The following is an 18,136-nucleotide window of genomic DNA, read 5'->3' as shown; positions in this document are numbered from 1 at the left end:
AGGGGGCAGGGGTGGGGGCGGGCAGGAGGGCCTCCACCATCACCATCATGCCTAGACTGGATCCGTGTCTCACGGACGTTCTTACACTGTCGTCAGTGGCTGCCTTATCTATTTTCACCTCAGGCAGAAGCCGTCCGCCGGGCCCTGGGCCGATGAGCGACACCACGCCGTTGCAGTCCACCGTGCTGTTCCTCTTCCCTCCAGAGTGGGGCACCAGTGGGTTGATGCGTGACGAGCCCTGGCTGTTGCCGCTGTAGCTGTTGCGCCGGTAGGGGATGAATAGGGAGCCACGGCGGTCCTCGCTCTCCTCCACCGTGCTGTGCTCGTCGTCGGCAAACTCGTTCTCCGAGCCCACGTCCTTGGAGCGGCCCTTGAAGCTGAAGATGCTGCTGCGGCTGTTGTGGCGTGACATGAAGGGCGAGCCTGGGATGCTGAGGAGAGACTGAGGGAGGAAAGGGCAGGATGGAGGAGGGGACGCAGGGGGAGGGGGGAGAGAGAAAGGAATGCAGAGAAAGAGACAGGCAGGTGTTGGGCGAGGGAAGGGGAAGAGAGAGACAAGGGCTCATATCAACAGAGAAAAAGTGAGAGGAAAAAAAAACTAAAGGTGGTTCAGTACGGTTTCATTTTGTGATTTTTATGGTAAGGGTTATACTGTGTACGGTAGTGCTAGCCAGAGCTAGATCAAGTACATATAACCTTTCTCAGCATATCTTTGTCTGCCCTCCTTCCCTCTCTCTCTCTCTCTCTCTCTCTCTCTCTCTCTCGTTCTCTCTCTCTCTCTCTCTCTCTCTCTCTCTCTCTCTCTCTCTCTCTCTCTCTCTCGCTCTCTCTCTCTCTCTCTCTCTCTCTCTCTCTCTCTCTCTCTCTCTCTTCTCTCATACACACTACCACACACACACATGTACACACAAAAACGAGGCCATGCCACGTGTGTAACGCAAAGGTGTGGCACAAAAACTAAGTAGAGTGTGGGAGTATCACACAAAACAAGTGGATTCAAGTTTAATTGTAAATAGCTAAACTGTAAAAAGGGAACATTGAATAATGGTTATTCATTACTTTGTGATCTGATCTCTTAGTACAATGACTATGGAGCGGGTAGCAGTCTCTGACTCTCTCTTTACCTGGTTTATGGACGTCTTTCTCCCCAGCCGGTTGCCTGGGAAACGGAAGGTGCTCCTCTTGCTGCCGTCATCAGATTCAGACTTGACCACCTTCTCGCTGTCACCCTTCTCCTTCTCCTGCTCCTTCTGACGCCACTTCTTCTTGCGGTTGCGACGCTCCTTGGCGCTTTTGGAGCTCAGCTTGGAGACTTCTGAGGAGCTACGGGACAGGTGAACCTCACCATCTTCCCCCACGGGGTCCTCCGACACCGTGCCAGCCGAGGTCGCCATGGCAGCAGCCTGTGGGCAGGAAACCACGGGGGAGGGGGGGAGAAATATGGGAGGGTGGTGAGGTCAGGGGGAACACTGAGAGAGGGAAAGCTGTGAGGCTCAGACAAAGGCATGCATAGACACACACTCCACACACAGCTGACCTGTGCATCTTCCTGCTGTTTTTTAAGCTGCTCAAGCATGGCCTTGAACTCGGCCTCCTTCTGCTCAGCCTCCTCCATAGTGGCCTGGTTCTGCTCCTCGTACGCCATGGCCACCACAGCCAGGATCAGGTTCACCAGGTAGAAAGAACCCACGAAGATCACCAGCACGAAGAAGATCATGTACGTCTTCCCTGCCGCCCTCAATGTCTTAGGAGGAGGGAAAGAAAGTGATAAAGAGACAGGGAGAGAGAGGGACAAAGGGAGAAAGAGAGAGATAGAGTGAGAAAGAGAGATGAGGACCAGTCACCACCAAGAAGAAATGTCTACCAATAAAAGCCCCTATATGAAAAGTGTTCTATCCAGTTGCTGCTTTCTGTTTGCCTGTGTTCCACAATGGTTCACCAACCAGCCCATTCATCTGTTCCTCCTGAGTTGTATTGCGTGTGTATGTGTGTGTTTGTGTGGCTTGTGGTTATAGGTGTGGTTGTTCACAATGCTTCACATTCACTCCACTAAGTTTGGTTATCCAGGATTGACACCAGGGATGATCGGAGGCATTGTGCGGGTCTACAGGAGCATCAGTCAAACTGTCACATGCCTGTTCACATACAGTAGTAACTGGCATTACTGATTACAGTTAGGACAAACACAAATATATACTTTTTCATGTGTGTGTGGTAAATACCCTCTGTTTCATGGTATTCTCCTGCTGAATTATATACCACCATAGACTGTACAGAAGATAACAACACATCGAAACCTTTTACAACAAAACATGTCTAAGTTTCAACAAGACATGATTTTCAGCTACAGTAGACAACCTATTCACTTGGAACAGGCATAGACACAGTTCAATCTTTTTCCCAGTCTCCTCTTTGCTGAGGCTCCTCCACTAGTCAAACACAGTCTCTGGGGTTAACCACATACTCTACAAAGATGCTGTGAGACAGATTTGCTGATTCATTCTACGATGATGACGTTTTTTCTTTGTAAAATGTAGTGGGGGCAAAAACATCAGTCCCACTAAAGGAATGTTTTAATGTGGACTGGAAAATGAGTGACTATTAGGCATCTGTATGCCAAGCAACCAGCAAGGCAGGTAGGCAAGCAGACAGACAGACAGACTGACAAATAGATGCACAAATAGACAGACAGCCTGTCTCTATACCAGCATGTAGAGATTCTCCCAGAAGTCCTGGGTCATGAGACGGAAGAGCGTGAGAAAGGCCCATCCGAAGCTGTCAAAGCTGGTGTAGCCATAGTTTGGGTTTCTTCCTGCCTTCATACACGTGAAGCCTTCTGGACACCGCCTAAGACCACAGACAAAGAAACATATTTACTGTCTCTAAACACTCACTGGCTAATAAGCTTGAGTTTGTATTCAAGACAGCTGTTAACTTCCTATACGAACCATGCACTGAGGTGACATATGAATCGACTTACCCTGAGTCTGAGCTATTTCCACAGAGAAGGGCATCTAGCTGACCAGGTATGAAGTAAAAATTGGCTGAAAAGTAAAAAGGTTTCCGTTTAATGTCACAAACACCTCACAATGTGCTGTGAGTGCCACACACATGATCCCCATGTCTTTTCTAACTTTTTACATACTGGAAACATGGACAAATTGTGTTCAATTGTTTTCTTAGCTACTCCCAGACCCCTCGTGATCAGGTAAAACTCTTCCCCCAACAATGTGAGACACATTCCCATGTGCTATATTGGACTTACTGTCATTCATAATGTATTCGTTCCAGTCAAATCCTAGGCTGCCATTGGCCAACGTGGTCTCAGTGTTGTTTATTGGCCAAACAACACACTTGTGCCGCAAGTTTCCCATGAAGAGCTGAAGTCCAATCAAAGCGAAGACACCGAGGCAGAATACGGTTAGGATCATCACATCGGACAGTTTTTTCACCGACTGGACAAGGGCTCCGACGATGGTCTTCAGACCTGCGGGAAGGAATGGGAAACACAGAAACATGCATACAAGCATCCACGCACGCACACACACACACGCACACACACACACACACACACATACATACACACACATACATACACAGACATACACATACATGCACATACACACAAACAAATAAAAGGTAATGGGCATTGCAGGAATGCACAGAATCAGATTTAAATGATGAAGAGTCCAGAAGTGCAGATCTAATGAGGACTATAGGATATGCCCTGATCAGGACCAGGGATATGCCCTTCAACGCTGTCATCACTATGGTCATATCACAGTGGATTCCAAAGGTGTGTGAAAATGTAATGTTCCCCCACACCCAAATTTGAACTTTAATAAGTCTTTCTATACATCTATTCATGAATATAATGTATAATACAAAACATTTACTGTGTAAAGTACATTTAGGTTTTAACAGTTGACTACATAATGGGCAATAGTGTTCCACTTGTTTGTAGATCATAAGGAACAATATGAATAAACATCTTTTGTCATTACACTCAACAGTACATACATTCTAGACATACACTGTAATACAAAAAATATTCAGAGGACTTCACATCCCGTTGTTACAAACAGAGAACAGAACAACAACCAGACTGAGAGTGGCCGCATGTGTACTTCCTCATATAGACACACTTGTCATGTTTGTAACCGTATTTTAACTACACAAATGAGTTTGGCATGCCATATTCGCAACTTTGCTGATTACCTACACTATGTAAAGTAGTTCCTGCAATGTTCCGTACATTACAATACTGTTTATGTCAATCCTAACCTAAACAATGGCTTTTTACTAAATTGTTCTACTGTGCGTCTTAATGAACTGAAATGTATTTTACCAATGTGTTATCAAGATGTTTGAGATATCTAACCTTTAGGTTGGGTAAAGTGTACATTTCAGGAGCACAGTATGTGTAGACCATCTTGGGAAACACATGGGGCCAATCTAAATCAGAGATAATAATAATCGTATGGCACTAAAGAAACATCCACCAAATCAACCAAACACGGCAGCACAACAGACAGAGCGCAGGACTGAGGCCTGGCCAGAGCACAGGGAGTGAGAGGGAAGAGTGGGCAGGCGATGTAGGAGGATAGAGAGGGGAGGGCATGAAAGGGTCATGAGAGATCACATGCATGTCATTTAAACGCCAAGGCTGAAGAGATTGACTCCAGGGTCAACATCACCTGTCTCAAAACCGTGATGGTGACTTTGCTTTAACTGAAGAACCGTTCCCATCCTAGGCACCCCCTTCTCCCACTGGTTGATGTGATCCCCACTGGGTGTGCCCTCAGGCTGGGTGTGCCCTCAGGCTTGGTGTGCCCTCAGGCTGGGTGTGCCCTCAGGCTTGGTGTGCCCTCAGGCTGGGTGTGCCCTCAGGCTGGGTGTGCCCTCAGGCTGGGTGTGCCCTCAGGCTGGGTGTGCCCTCAGGCTGGGTAAGCCCAGAGCACAGCTGAGTACTGTACACTGGAGGCTGAGCTTATAGTACTGTATGTACACAAATCCACAACAAATCATATAGTAGAACTTGCCCCCTCCATACACCCTTGATCAACAATAATTTTGTTCCGTTGGAGTGTTTGGCAGTGTGTAGGGGTTGAGGTGTGTGTTTGCATGTGTGTGTGTGTGTGTGTGTCTGTGTCTGTGTACAGTTTGTACAGTATATGTCTTTCCGAGTCAATTGATTAATTCATGATGCAATTGTATCCATTGTTCCTGTACAAGTCTCAGTCCCCATGAGAATATACCCTTTTGTTGTATTGAAAGAGAATTAGATCTATTCCTTCTTAGTCAGGTAATATTGTGTGTATCTGCCTTTCAGTCCCAGGATGGTCAAAGATGTTCTTAAAAATCAGAGACCTAAATTCAAAGGGCCCTGTCATAATCAAAACAGAAAAAGGATTAAAGTAAAGAAGCCCCTTTAAGCCAAACTTGTCAGAAAGCAGGTGTCTTGATAAGCTTCATGCAGCATAAAATGTGTTGTCATACTAGGCTTGGCAGTCTTAGGGAATTAAATGGTCTTCACAGGTCACAGTACAACTTTATAGATGTGTGTTTTCCATTCTAAGACGATACATAAACTGATTGAGCAAGATAGTATCCTTAGTATAGTTAGTCCACATATTTAAATGTATTTAAATTTAAATTTATTTAAATTTTAGGTATATGTTTATTGTATGCACCTTCCTGCCAAAGCAAATTCCTTGTCTGTGCAAACTTTCATGGCGAATAAATCCCTTTCTGATTCTGAAGTATCAGAATTTTTGTTATGTAAACTTGTAATCTGTATATCTTTAATTAACAAATGTCAAACAATGTCCTTTCACCAGTGGTAAGCTAATATAAACCTTCCTGTTCATTTTTTCCCTTTCATATCCACATATATATCCACATATTTACAAATACACTACTGTGAGACCCCCTTGGTCAGCTAAGTAGAAAATAGAAGAAAAAAAACATCAATGATTTATTGGATTATAATGAGATGTTTCTGTCTGATAAACATAAAATAGTAGTAGTAAAATGCTAAGCTAAACTTAGACATTAGAGCACACAGATTGTGTACTTTCTCCGAGTCAGTATGGAGCAGGGTCATATAGGGGTCACTTAAGATCCCCTCCACTTAACCCCACAAGACTGCCAGTAGACTGCTAAGCCTATCAAAAATGTATTGCTACCATTTTTGATTGTTTGGAGGAAAAAAAAGAAAAAAAGCTCTGTTTTCTGAGGCATCCTCTATAAGAACCCAAAGTAACAGAAATGATGAGGAAAAAATATATAAAATAAGCTCAGCCTTAGTGTTTAAATGGGAGTCTCACCTGGAATGACAGAAATAGTTTTCAATGCTCGGAGAACCCTGAACGTTCTTAACGCCGAGACATTCCCAAGGTCCACAAACTCTGTTATATATCTGTAACGAGGTAGGATCACACACAGAACAGAACACCATGACACAAAACACGCACTGTAACACAGACACACGTACGCGCAAACGCACGACACCACCATCACCACCACCATTGAAGACCAGGGGGGAACACCACAGTGATAGAGATAACGGCTATCCACCCAGGACGAAGAGAGCGAGGGAGGAAGAGGAAACGGAAGGAAAGGAAACAAAAACACACACCTAACATCAACCCCCCGCGGTTTGCCCGCCCGTAAACACACACACCTACACAGTCTTACCTGGAATAACAGAAATTGTTTTCAAAGCCCTCAGAACCCTGAATGTACGCAGGGCTGACACATTGCCTAGGTTTACAAATTCTGTTATATACCTGCAGAGTGGATCAGATACAGTTACTCAGCAGACATTCCCATCAAATAGAGAAGAAAGCAAGAAAAAATAGAAAAGAAAGCAAGAAAAAAAAAAAGAGAGAAAAGCTACTGAATTAGGGTTTAAAGAAATCATTTTCAGATTAACATAACAGTGTGGGAATGACAATGTTTTGCTAAATGAAGGACAGTAAGAAAGAAAGAAAAAATAAATAAATAATAATATACGAGAAAAAGAGAAATGCACGATTTCTCAGTAGTAACATTCTTTATCAGGAGCATTTATTTTAACAACATACGCACGTGCATGATCAAAGAAGTAAGGAGAATGAAAAAAAGCCTGGTGGGGTTTGAAGAGACTGTAGTGAGGTAGGGTACGTACGCCATCGAGATGACCATGAAGTCCAACCAGTTCCATGGATCTCTTAGAAAGGTGAATCCGTCTATACAGAAGCCCCTGGCAACAATCTTCGTAAGTGACTCGAAAGTGTAAATACCCGTGAAGGTATACCTGGAATTGAGGTAGAGGAGAGTAATGTTTGTAGCATGAACTATCCATGAGCATGTTGATAATTTTAGGCTGAATTGATCAATGAGTGAATACTTACTCTACTTGTTTGGACCATTCTGGTGGATCGCTAAAAGTCATGAATATACAGTTGGTCAAAATGGTGCACATAATGATCATACTGAATAAAGTGAGAAGGAAACAAGTCAAGGAAAGTTCTGGAAAGTGTGACAACTCTAGAACTGATGCACCACTGTGTTAGTGTAAAACAAATAATTTAGCAAGAAGTCATGACAAGAAACTAGAGACAAGGACCTCAAGGAAGAAGTGCTGCCATACATGTAGAATACATGGAATAACCTTAGCTCATTTTTTAACATTACAATGTATTATATTTCTAACAATGCAATGTACAATTATTACTGAATTAAATACAGTGGACAGTGGAAAAACCTGCCAATAAACCATGAGGACCCTGAGGAAATGTGCCCAGTTGAACAATCACAGTCAAATGATTACTGAATGACATGCACATGCAAATATACTGCAGAACCTTGAAAGGATATGAATGTATCAAAATCTTAATTGCTATTCGCCTAAATAGATTAAAGGGGCTTATGATGTATAAGGAGGGCGTGGCACTAAAGCGGAAGATTGTTTTCCCTTTGTTTAGGACTATAAATGTCTGTGGAGAGAGAGAGAAAGAGAGAGACATATTATTCACAAGTACTATACATTACATGACATCATTCAGTAAAAACTGTAAATGCTGGCAACATACTGTCATCAGATTCCAGGACTGTGAGGCAAACTGTTGACTGACTGCCATGGAGGACACAATATTTTAGGATCCTTGATGTTTCAGGTCAAACATCCCTTAGAATGCCTTGTCTCCATCCCAGAATTATTAAACATTTTGAAAAATACATAATTGTATGTCCCGGGCAGGCATACTTTTATGCTTTCTGTAAAAACACACTAACACATTAAAGACACTGTATCACTCTGTGCAGGACTCTCAGAAGGGAGAGAAGATAGTCAGACATGACCATGAAACCAGGCTATCTCTAGAACACAAGCTAGATTCACACTCTGGTTCACTCCAGTGTCATCACTCAACTGTGTCCATTCACAGGCCTTTACCTACTATATATACCCTGGCCCCTGGCATAGACCCCTGGCTTTAGACGAAAGGATTCCTGTGTGTGTGTGTGTGTGTGTATGTGTGTGTGTGTGTGTGTGCGCGCGTGTGTGTGGTTATGTGTGTATGTCTGTGTCTCCCTTTCCTGGCTAGGTTGGCTTTCACCTCTACTGTGACCTTTGCAAGCTGCCACTGGAGTGCAGGAGACAGGTGCTGGGACAGGGAGAAGCTCTCCCTGCTGTCTGGAGCCAAATGGGCCTCTTCCTCTTTAGCTTAAAGCTCTTACTGGAAGAGAACTGCAAATGCTGACATCGATCAGGGCCAGATCTGCTGACCAGTCTCTCCACAACTGCTCCCCACCCAGAAGCAGGACTGGGCCAAGTGGTGCTGGCCAGTCTGGTTAGGCCTTTCTGTGTGCTGTGTGTGTGTTTGTGTGCAAGGTTGATATGGTGATATGGTCAGGTCATGTGATAAGTAACAAAGTCCCTATGACCTCTGATTAGCGTTCCCATGAGTCTGTGCTACAGAGTCATGTGCTACAGAGAGGGAATCCAAGTCAAGTGGTTTAACTTACAACGCATAACCAACAACTAGAACATATTACAGTTTCATAATGGAGACAGTATAGTATGCAAAATGATGTACATTTACATGGATGGAATGTTCATGTTTAGTAGGCCATCTGAATTCCACACGGTCTGCCATTACATATGCTACTGTCTGCAGATGACCACAAAGAACACACACACACTGTCGCATCTGGCAAGGGGAACACTTGAGAGAACTGCCGACGAAAAGCGTCCTGAGACAAGAGGTGTCCTGAAATCTAATTAGATTAAAAATAGCATGAGCAGTCTGGGGAAAGACAAAATGTATTCTCTGCATTAGAAGACTGCTCCCCCCCTCTCTCCTTTATCATGTCCCTTTCTGTCCACATACTCTCGAACACCATCTGAGCCATCACAAAGAAAACCTCAATTAAAATATAATAAAATGGCGATAACAAAGTGGATGAAATATGAACTAAGCTTGTGTGTTGTAGGTTTAAGCGGAAGGTTAATGAGAGGAGGTTAGATGTGGCTTTCACAAAGCAGACACATGAATGACCTTGGCGTTCAGTACATGCCAGGGGTCTTGTTAGCATGGCCATAGTCCCGAGGCCTTCATACATGTTATTGTTGAGCTACACCTGCCCTCTCTGACCCCCGCACAATAGCTTTACGTGTTAGGAACAGAATGTGGAAGTTCATTGACTTCCTTCTGTATCAAGTCATTGGATTGCTTCCAACTGCTACTTATTGTTGATGAGCACACACACAATCATACACACAATACAATATACAAATTGGATTCAGATGTGTATACGTGGTATGCGTTTTGTTGTAAATCCTTCAATATAGCTTTCTGAAATGAATTTGAGACTTGAGGGAGAGACTGACTCCCTCTATGTGGCAGTATGGCTAGAGATTGAAAGGGCTGTATAGGATCTCTCAAGTCCTGGCATCCTACATACAGTAGGACTGTTTCCCAGACACACTCTAATAGGGCTAACATATCGACCATGTTGTGTTGGGCCCCCTCCCGAAGACGATCAAACACACACTTCACATGCGTGAACACACACAATCCCGCAGAGTGGGCCATTTACTGTACACACAGCAGTTTAGCCGCACAAATATATTCACTCATGCTTGTGCATACTGTATCCACACACACATGAATGAATACAATCAATACAAGGCTAAACAAATGTAAAAGGTTTCTATAGAAAGTATGACTGATTTGCTGCAACACTCCTGAAAATGTCCTAATCCTCGATAGAGAAGAGAAGACCACATGCAGGGATGAGGAGCTAGAATGCAGCTGCAAAGACGACTAGGGACTGTGTGTGTATGTGTGTATGAGAGAGAGGGAGAGGGAGAGAGAGGGAGAGAGAGAGAGGGAGAGAGAGAGGGGGGAAAGAGTGAAAGAGAGAGAGAAGGAGAGAGAAAGGTGGAGCAGAGAGTTCGAAGGATCTAGAGGGGAGCATGCAGGGATACGGGACAACCGCAAAGAGAGCGAGAGAGAAAGGGAGAATGGAAGAATGAGAGAAGGAGGAGAGAGAGGGATGTGGGCATGCAGGGGAGGAAAGAGGGGGAAGGGGGGGATGCAGAAAGCCAGAGAGCTGCAGAGGGGAGAGAGCCAAACCTGAGATGGATGGGTGAACGGGAGGAGGAGGGATGGGCAGGCATGCAGCAAAGAGAGAGAGAGAGAGAGAGAGAGAGAGAGAGAGAGAGAGAGAGAGAGAGATGGGGGGGAGGGACAGAGAAAGATATGAGACTAAGCCAAGCTGGGAAACAATAGAGAGTAGGTCATCGATGGAAAGGGGGCTATGCTTGTGTATGTCAGATTGCCAGAACCAGACCTTGCGTATACACTTCACTGTACATATAGACTAAGGATTCACTTCCCATATCGCATCCATCCTGGGAGAGCAGTGACCTTCACAGACAGACGCATACTCGGCAGGAACATAATATTCCATACCACAACCTGACAGATTTCTGAGTGGACATGAACAAAGACTGCGACATATAATCCTTCTGAATGAGAAGCTTCTTAAAATGGCTCTCCCTTTTTTAAGCTACAGGAATTTTGTAACCCTTTTCTTGCTATGGCATGCACAATGCACATAATTCATTACAGCTACACGCCCCCCCCACCCCTCCCAACCTCCTCTTTACAAACGTATGTGACCCCCTCCCTCACTACAACATTCAGCCCAGCTGCACTGAGGCACACTCCCCTCCAGATACCTCCCTCCCTCCCTGCACCTCTCCTCCCTCCCTCCCTCCCTCCCTCCCTCCCTCCCTCCCTCCCTCCCTCCCTCCCTCCCTCCCTCCCTCCCTCCCTCCCTCCCTCCCTCCCTCCCTCCCTCCCTCCCTCCCTCCGTCCCTCCCTCCCTCCCTCCCTCCCTCCCTCCCTCCCTCCCTCAGCCCGGTACAGGAGGATGCTGTGTCATCAGACACTAAGGACTCAGACAGAGCACTAAAGCCTGGGCCTCGCTCTAATTTACTACACCCAGGAGAGAGAATGGAAGGGGGAAGGGAAGGGGGGGGGAGAGACAGAGGGGGGCGGGGGAGCGAAGATGAAGAGAGGGGGGGGGCAGCGAGAAAGAGAGGGGTGGGGGGCAGAGAGAGAGTGTGCAAGCTCCACTCATTCATGCTGAACCCCTGTCTGTCTCCACCACCTCTCTGTGATCCGCGTCAGACTGTGAGGAAGACCGCTCTACCGCTCACTTACTAAGGGGGAGGCAGCCTGTCACTGCAAGAGACACTGCAGTTATTTACACCATAAAAAAGAAATAGAGCCCACCATTCCATACGCACAATAGATCCTAAGCTTAACAATTTTATACAACCTCCAGGCCAGGATGTTCTCTGGAATGAGAAACACAACAGGCCCATCCCTGCACCAGCACTTGCGCCAGTTGAACCCTTGCTTTCCATGTCCACATCCTCCGGCCCTCCTCGCTCCCCTTCCCGCATGAGCCCTGGAGCGCCTCTCCTTGTTTAATCACTCAAGACATTTGAAATGTCCAGGCAGTCCTCCCTCTCTCTTTCTCTCTCTCCCTTTCTCTCTGTTTCTATCACAGGGGAAAACAGGAACTGCAACGCTGCACTTCTCCTCCTCGCCTTCTCTACTCCCCCTTGCTCTTCCCCTCTTTGATGCACGAGTGCTGCGATCAGGTTTCACTGCAGCTGACAACACACACACACACACACACACAGGCAAAGATAGACACACATGCAAGCATAAATGCACACGCACACACACGACAAAGGATCATGAACGGATTGGGGGGGTTAGCGGTCGAGCAGAGGAGAGGAGCAACTTGGAAGAGGTGAGACACAAAGAGAGGCGGAGGACGGAAGCTTTATCTGAATATTCATGTTGGACCTCCCCTAGGTGTTGTAAAGGTGAAGGCGTGTATAGGGGGTGGGACAAGTGAATAGTAGTAAAATCCTCAGAATGACCAAGGGGCCCACTGGGATTGTTTGTGTGTGTGTTGGTATCTGTGTATGTGTGTGGTACTGGCAGGTTGATGAGTGGCCCTCAGCTGTCCACATAGCCCATGTATATGACACAATGGGTGTATGTGTGACAGTCACAGGCCTTGGCAGAGCAAAGGGTTGCCCCCCCCCTCCCCACATACACACACACAGACATGTGTATAGCACATAGCACACATATTCGTCCACACCTTAAGGAGCCAGGGAGGGGTATGGAAAGTGGGAGCCAGGTCACTGCTGCAGACTAGAGTGTGGGGGGGGGGGAGTCTGAGGAGAACCCAGAGCATCCTGTGAAAAATGAGTCTCCCATCCCATTCAAGGACAGGGAGGAGAGAGACGAGGGAGGATATCAGAGACACGAGCACAGGGGTGAGCAGCGGGCCTGGAGACAGAGAAGGAGAGGGGTGGGGTGGGACCCCGCTGCCCCAGCAGAGCTAGGGACATGGATCAATAGATCACAAGAGGCCCACTCACTTGATAACCCCAGTGTATGCCAGCTGTGTGTGCATCTGTGTGTATTAGTGAGTCAGCCGTGTACAGTGGGAGTTGAACATGAGGAAGGGTTTGTGTGAATATGAGAACTAAGTGCACGTAAGTTGGGCAATAGGTTTTGTTAGAATGTCTATTGGTATTCGTGTTCTGTGTTGTGTGTATGTGAACTGTGTGTCTGTGATTGTGTGTGTCAGTATTCACTTGGTCCAAAACTATTGCAAGCCATGAACTTTTGACCATCGGTGTGTCATATGTACACTAACAGTATCTAGCATGGCATATCTGCCAGCATTTCAAATGTTATTCACTCTACCTGTCTCAACAATATTTCAATATTTTATTTCAATCATATTTTTTGCTAGCATGTTCCTTTATATTAGAACCAACCTCTCTTCTCTCTGCAGCCCCAACATAGTTGGAGATGACACACAAATGCTACACTGCACTCTGGGCCATGTAACCACGTTCAAAACACCAGATAGTTTGACACATTTAGAAGAAAACGGATAAAGTTGTGCAAAAAACAAACAAACAAACAATAGGATAGGGGACCAAAACAGGCGCAGAGTCTGCTCTGCTGGCACGACCAGGCGAGCTACATAATGGTCACTGAAACCCAACATGCTGGGGAAAGAAGGACAACACCACCCACCCAAGACAGCATACATACACTGACTGTACACATGCACAGTCACATATCTACCAACAGGCCATCGCTCTCTGTCTCTCTGTCACACACACATTTACCCTGTCTGCTTCTCTTATGATCAGAGAATGATTGTCCTTGTGTGAGAATTCAATTAGCAATAGCACTGATAGCACATATTCAGAGATGCCTGTTCTCCATTTCTCCTGCCAGCATCCAACAAATTTACAGTAAGTGCATCAACACAGAGCATCAATCAACAGTACAGAAGACCACATAGGCAGCATTACTACTGAGGCCTGCACTCTTCATTCCCCCCTATGGTCTTACAGAGGCCTCCGCAATGGGAGCATCTTTCATTCTATACCAGTCTAAACGAGGATGAACAAGCTGCTATGAGCATTCATAATGACATTGTAAGTTTGATATGACCCTACATAGGTACTCAAACTCTAGTCTTCCCTTTTTAAGTATTAAAGAGCAAGGGTCACACCTCAAGGTCGCTTTTACTGTTGACTCGATGCCATAGCCCTACCGCCATGGCAACTAAATTGTGTAACACCATTGTGTAACCTCCATTTTATCTAAATGACAGTGAACCTTTCACTTTCTGAATCTGGTTTCAGAGCCAATACAGATCGCGTGACAGATGAAGCTGATGAAGGGGGTTATGTCTGTCTTGGTGAGACTTATGAGATGTGTGACAAAGGACAACTCACTTTCTCATTCAAATAGTAGGGGTCCAAATCTTCCAGTGGTATTGCCAGCATTCCTTTAGGAACGTCCCCATAAATGAAGGGCACGCTCTTCCCAGCCTCCAGGTCACTGTTGGGCTTAGGTTTGTTGTCCTCATCATCGTCGCGGTGACTGCTGTCCGACTTGGGCTTGGGCTTCTTGTTCTTCGCCTCGTTGATGCGCTTCTCGATGTTAGCGAGGGATTCGGGCTTGAACTTCTTGAAGCTGTCAGGTCCTGGGGGTGCAATAAGGGGCGCAGCCATGTTTTCATCCTGCAGCTACGTGTTCTTTATTTCTGTTCCATCCCGGACATCCGGACCTGGTAGGAAGAGAGAGATGATGGGGGTTGACAGAAGGGATGGGTCAAATAGGGACATGGTGAACTACACAGCAACACTACTTTTAATCAGGATTACAGCAAGCAACTGTTGATGTAAACAGTTCATCCCCATCCAAGAAAAAACACGAATGACCATATGCATTATTGTTCAATAACGCTTAATCGTCTCTGAAATGTATAGGTTATAAACTGTGTATAGATCCCCACTTTCAGTTGAAATCTAAAAGGGAGATGATGGGCGTATATTGTACAGGATGGCTCTCAGGACAGTTTCATATTTCATAGCTATCAGACGAGCTGGTTGCTGGGTTCGTCCTCTGTAGCAGTGTCTCCCTGAGCCAGAGAGACGTGGAATGTTCTGGCTCTGTCACAGAGAAAGCAGACAAAGCAGGGCACCCAGACAGCAGGGTGTGCAACCTTTTGGAACCTGAGCAAGACACACAGATTTTCTCCGTTTTTCTTCCGACCTTAAACACTATGGTTTGCTTTCTTTCTATCTTTTTTCGTTCTCTTTCTCTCCCTCCCTCCTTCCCTCTCTCTCTCTCTTTCTCGCTCTACTCACACGAAGAAATCACACACATAGCAGGAATGATTCATTCAAGTTAGTGCCCCACACTGGCTGGTGTGGAGATGACCTTGGTGAACCCAGCAGCAACAGCAGCAGGCTGAGGGGGTGGGGGGTGTTGGTCAGCTCAATCTCCAACTCCTCCGCTCCTCACATCTTCTAGGCATGGCCAGGACGCGTCCCCTTCTCTCAGCTGACCTGAGCTGGGAGAAGGGGAAGCTCACTAGGTTCTGTCTCTGGATTTTGCGACTAATAACATTCCTCCATACTTCCATTTTCTCTCTCTCTCTCTCTCTCTCTCTCTCTCTCTCTCTCTCTCTCTGTCTCTCTCAGAAAAACCAAATTCAAAAATGCATTCACAAGAAAGATGTTCTCTTTGTACCCATGATCTCTGAAATAATAGGATAATGTTTCTATGTCAGTAATGTTACCCTGTACAGACCACCAAGGCTATCTCTAAAATTCAACATACTAACCCTGCAATTGTGAACAGTGAACACCACTATAGTGCACATATTCCGAAATTCTAAAAATAAACTGAACCCATCATCTTACAATGTAGCACGTACAGCATCATGATATCGATATATGTTATTTCTGAGCTAAATACTAAAAGAGGCAACTTAGAGTGAATCATTGTGAGGTTATTAAGTATTTCATAAAAGTTAATGTTGCTTTAGTGTCCAGTTGGGAATATGGAGACAAAATCCAACAAATCCTGCCGAAAACCTGCCAGTATGTCCTCTGCTCGAGCATGTTTAGTCGTCTTAGTAGGCTATTTCTTAGACGCACTTGCAAGCGCTACACCGTTGGAGATCACATTTTTGGAGTGGGATGCCTGTACATCGATGACTGGGGCATCTCACCTCTTCCCACAATTGATTATTGATAGCCTAGGTTAGGCTACCTTTTGGAACCAAATAGGAGGAGGCCGATGATCACCGCAAATTGATGTTAACAGAATTATAAACAGGCAGAGGCCACATTTTTTTTTTTGGGGGGGGGGGGAGAGATATTCTTACATGGCTCCACACTTCAACTTAACTGTAAACAGAGATGATCTACCACAAAGAAATTAAGTTGGCGTTTTAAGTAACCCGACCTGGGTGCAACCTCTAAGTCTCCTTCCACAATGCTACATCAATTGATCTACGCTCAAGGTGATTCACAAATAACGATGCAAAACAGTACTTCACATATGGGCCGAAGCCTACCTAACTTGGTAAGGCTCATAATTAGGAACGTATGTTTCAGTACGAAATGACTGTGCAGCCCACGGCTTTTACTAACGCAATTTATTTATTCAGCGACAAATGTCATAAATGGCTGATCAAAGAAGGCAATGTCAACGCGAAACACAAACGCTATTAGTCAAGCTATCCCATTCCTAGACAGAACTTGTGATGCAAAATCATTTTAAAACTCAAGGCTACTCACGTGCCCTTTTAATCGCAGAGAGCCGGTGATGTCTATCATGAATTGGTCAGAAATAAGATTGCAAATTTACCAGATTGTTTGTAAGATCCATTTAGATATAGCCTACAGACAACGTATACGTCCGTCATGTGAGGAATTCGTTATTGAGACGGAACCAGAGGGTTGCTAAGATGGAAAACTCCAGCGGGTTCTCGAAGAAGCAGCATAAACTCCCATTCGATCACGGCGTCGCTGTCCGTTTCAGCACTATACTGATGCAGACTCTAAGCAAGTGCTGAAATCCTGTAGTCTGGTTTGTCCTCTGCGTCGGAAAATAGACACACGCCGTTTGTCCGTCCGCTTCATAGAGATACAACTAAAATATTTCTCGCTACTGGCTAATCCATATGTTCAAGAAGGACGATGAAACCTCGAGCATCGGACATAGTGGAGACAGTCCTGTCTGAGGATGAGGGGCGGAGTAGATCGATCGACAAGAGAAACGCAACTGGATCAGAGTCAAACGGGCCGGCCAGGGGGAGGAGGGGCATGGGGATGGGGATGGGGGGGAAGCTAGCATGGCTAACATGTGTCAAGCCCTAGCGTAATGAAGGCCTTGGTAATGCCCCTGTTAGGCCTATCTGACCATTCTCATTGGCCTATTGGCCCCTATAACGTAAAGAACAAACTGGATTCATCAAGGAATGGCCTGCCTAATTAAGTTATAGGCTATTCAACAAGGCAATAAAGCGCAACCATTTACGTGGCAAGTGTCTGTAGCCTTACAAAAAACATTCAACGTAGGCTATGTCACGTTGCCTATGGGGGAGCCCTGGTAATTGCGCTATAAAAAAAAAGTAAATCCAACAAGTTTTATGTATGGTATCTTACAATATAGGCTAACAATAAGCCCATCTTCGACCAACTGTGTACGATAACGAATTATTCCATCTAAAAGCAGGCAAATGTTTTCCGAAGAACTCAGCTATAATGATCTTAAGTGTCTTAAGTTTGTCATCACCTGACTTGGTAGGTACCTCGATGTAGACTAATCCACTGTTTACACACGCGCCTTGACCGCTTGTGGGCCATGAGCCTTTTTAAAATACTGCAGTAAAGCCAAGAGGAGCCTTGAGCTTCTGGACGCACAAGACCGCTTGAAAACACTTAAAGTGGGGAGAGAAATGCAGAGAAACCTAGTCTGAACACTGTATCATCTAAGCATGTTCGCAATGTATAGATATACAGCCTAATTGTTTGACAATGTTTTAGTTAATGTTTTACAAATATAGGCTACGACATACCACACCCGATGAGACTGCTTAAGCGACAAGACTGGTTGCATTAACATGTATGGGATATAACAGCACCGTGACCAGTTCTATTAACATATTTTTTGAAAATGTGCTGCAACAAAAGGCAATAAGGGGATGCCGCCGCCCCCTATGAACT

The 18,136-nt window shown here is 45.4% G+C and overlaps 1 protein-coding gene across 3 annotated transcripts in view; it reads right to left on the bottom strand.

Moving 5' to 3' along the window:
• Window positions 1-18,136, bottom strand: part of scn8ab (sodium channel, voltage gated, type VIII, alpha subunit b) — a 38,319-nt gene that overhangs the window by 19,464 nt on the left and 719 nt on the right. Inside the window, exons 2-12 of one of the 3 annotated variants that reach the window (XM_067253461.1) lie at window positions 14,348-14,682; window positions 7,864-7,982; window positions 7,398-7,487; window positions 7,172-7,300; window positions 6,330-6,421; window positions 3,266-3,487; window positions 2,981-3,044; window positions 2,706-2,847; window positions 1,538-1,744; window positions 1,125-1,403; window positions 86-442 (exon numbers count right to left, since the gene is read on the bottom strand). In XM_067253461.1, the coding sequence (XP_067109562.1) occupies window positions 86-442; window positions 1,125-1,403; window positions 1,538-1,744; window positions 2,706-2,847; window positions 2,981-3,044; window positions 3,266-3,487; window positions 6,330-6,421; window positions 7,172-7,300; window positions 7,398-7,487; window positions 7,864-7,982; window positions 14,348-14,626 (1,980 nt within the window). In that variant the 5' untranslated portion in view covers window positions 14,627-14,682. Of the gene's footprint in view, window positions 1-85; window positions 443-1,124; window positions 1,404-1,537; window positions 1,745-2,705; window positions 2,848-2,980; window positions 3,045-3,265; window positions 3,488-6,329; window positions 6,422-7,171; window positions 7,301-7,397; window positions 7,488-7,863; window positions 7,983-14,347; window positions 14,683-18,136 lie in introns of those variants that run through there. The other 2 variants (XM_067253299.1, XM_067253382.1) reach the window with 2 other exon arrangements.

Source organism: Osmerus mordax, chromosome 1 (genome assembly GCF_038355195.1).
Source record: "Osmerus mordax isolate fOsmMor3 chromosome 1, fOsmMor3.pri, whole genome shotgun sequence".
NCBI classification, from domain to species: Eukaryota; Metazoa; Chordata; class Actinopteri; order Osmeriformes; family Osmeridae; genus Osmerus; species Osmerus mordax.
This window is presented reverse-complemented; position numbering and strand designations above follow the sequence as displayed.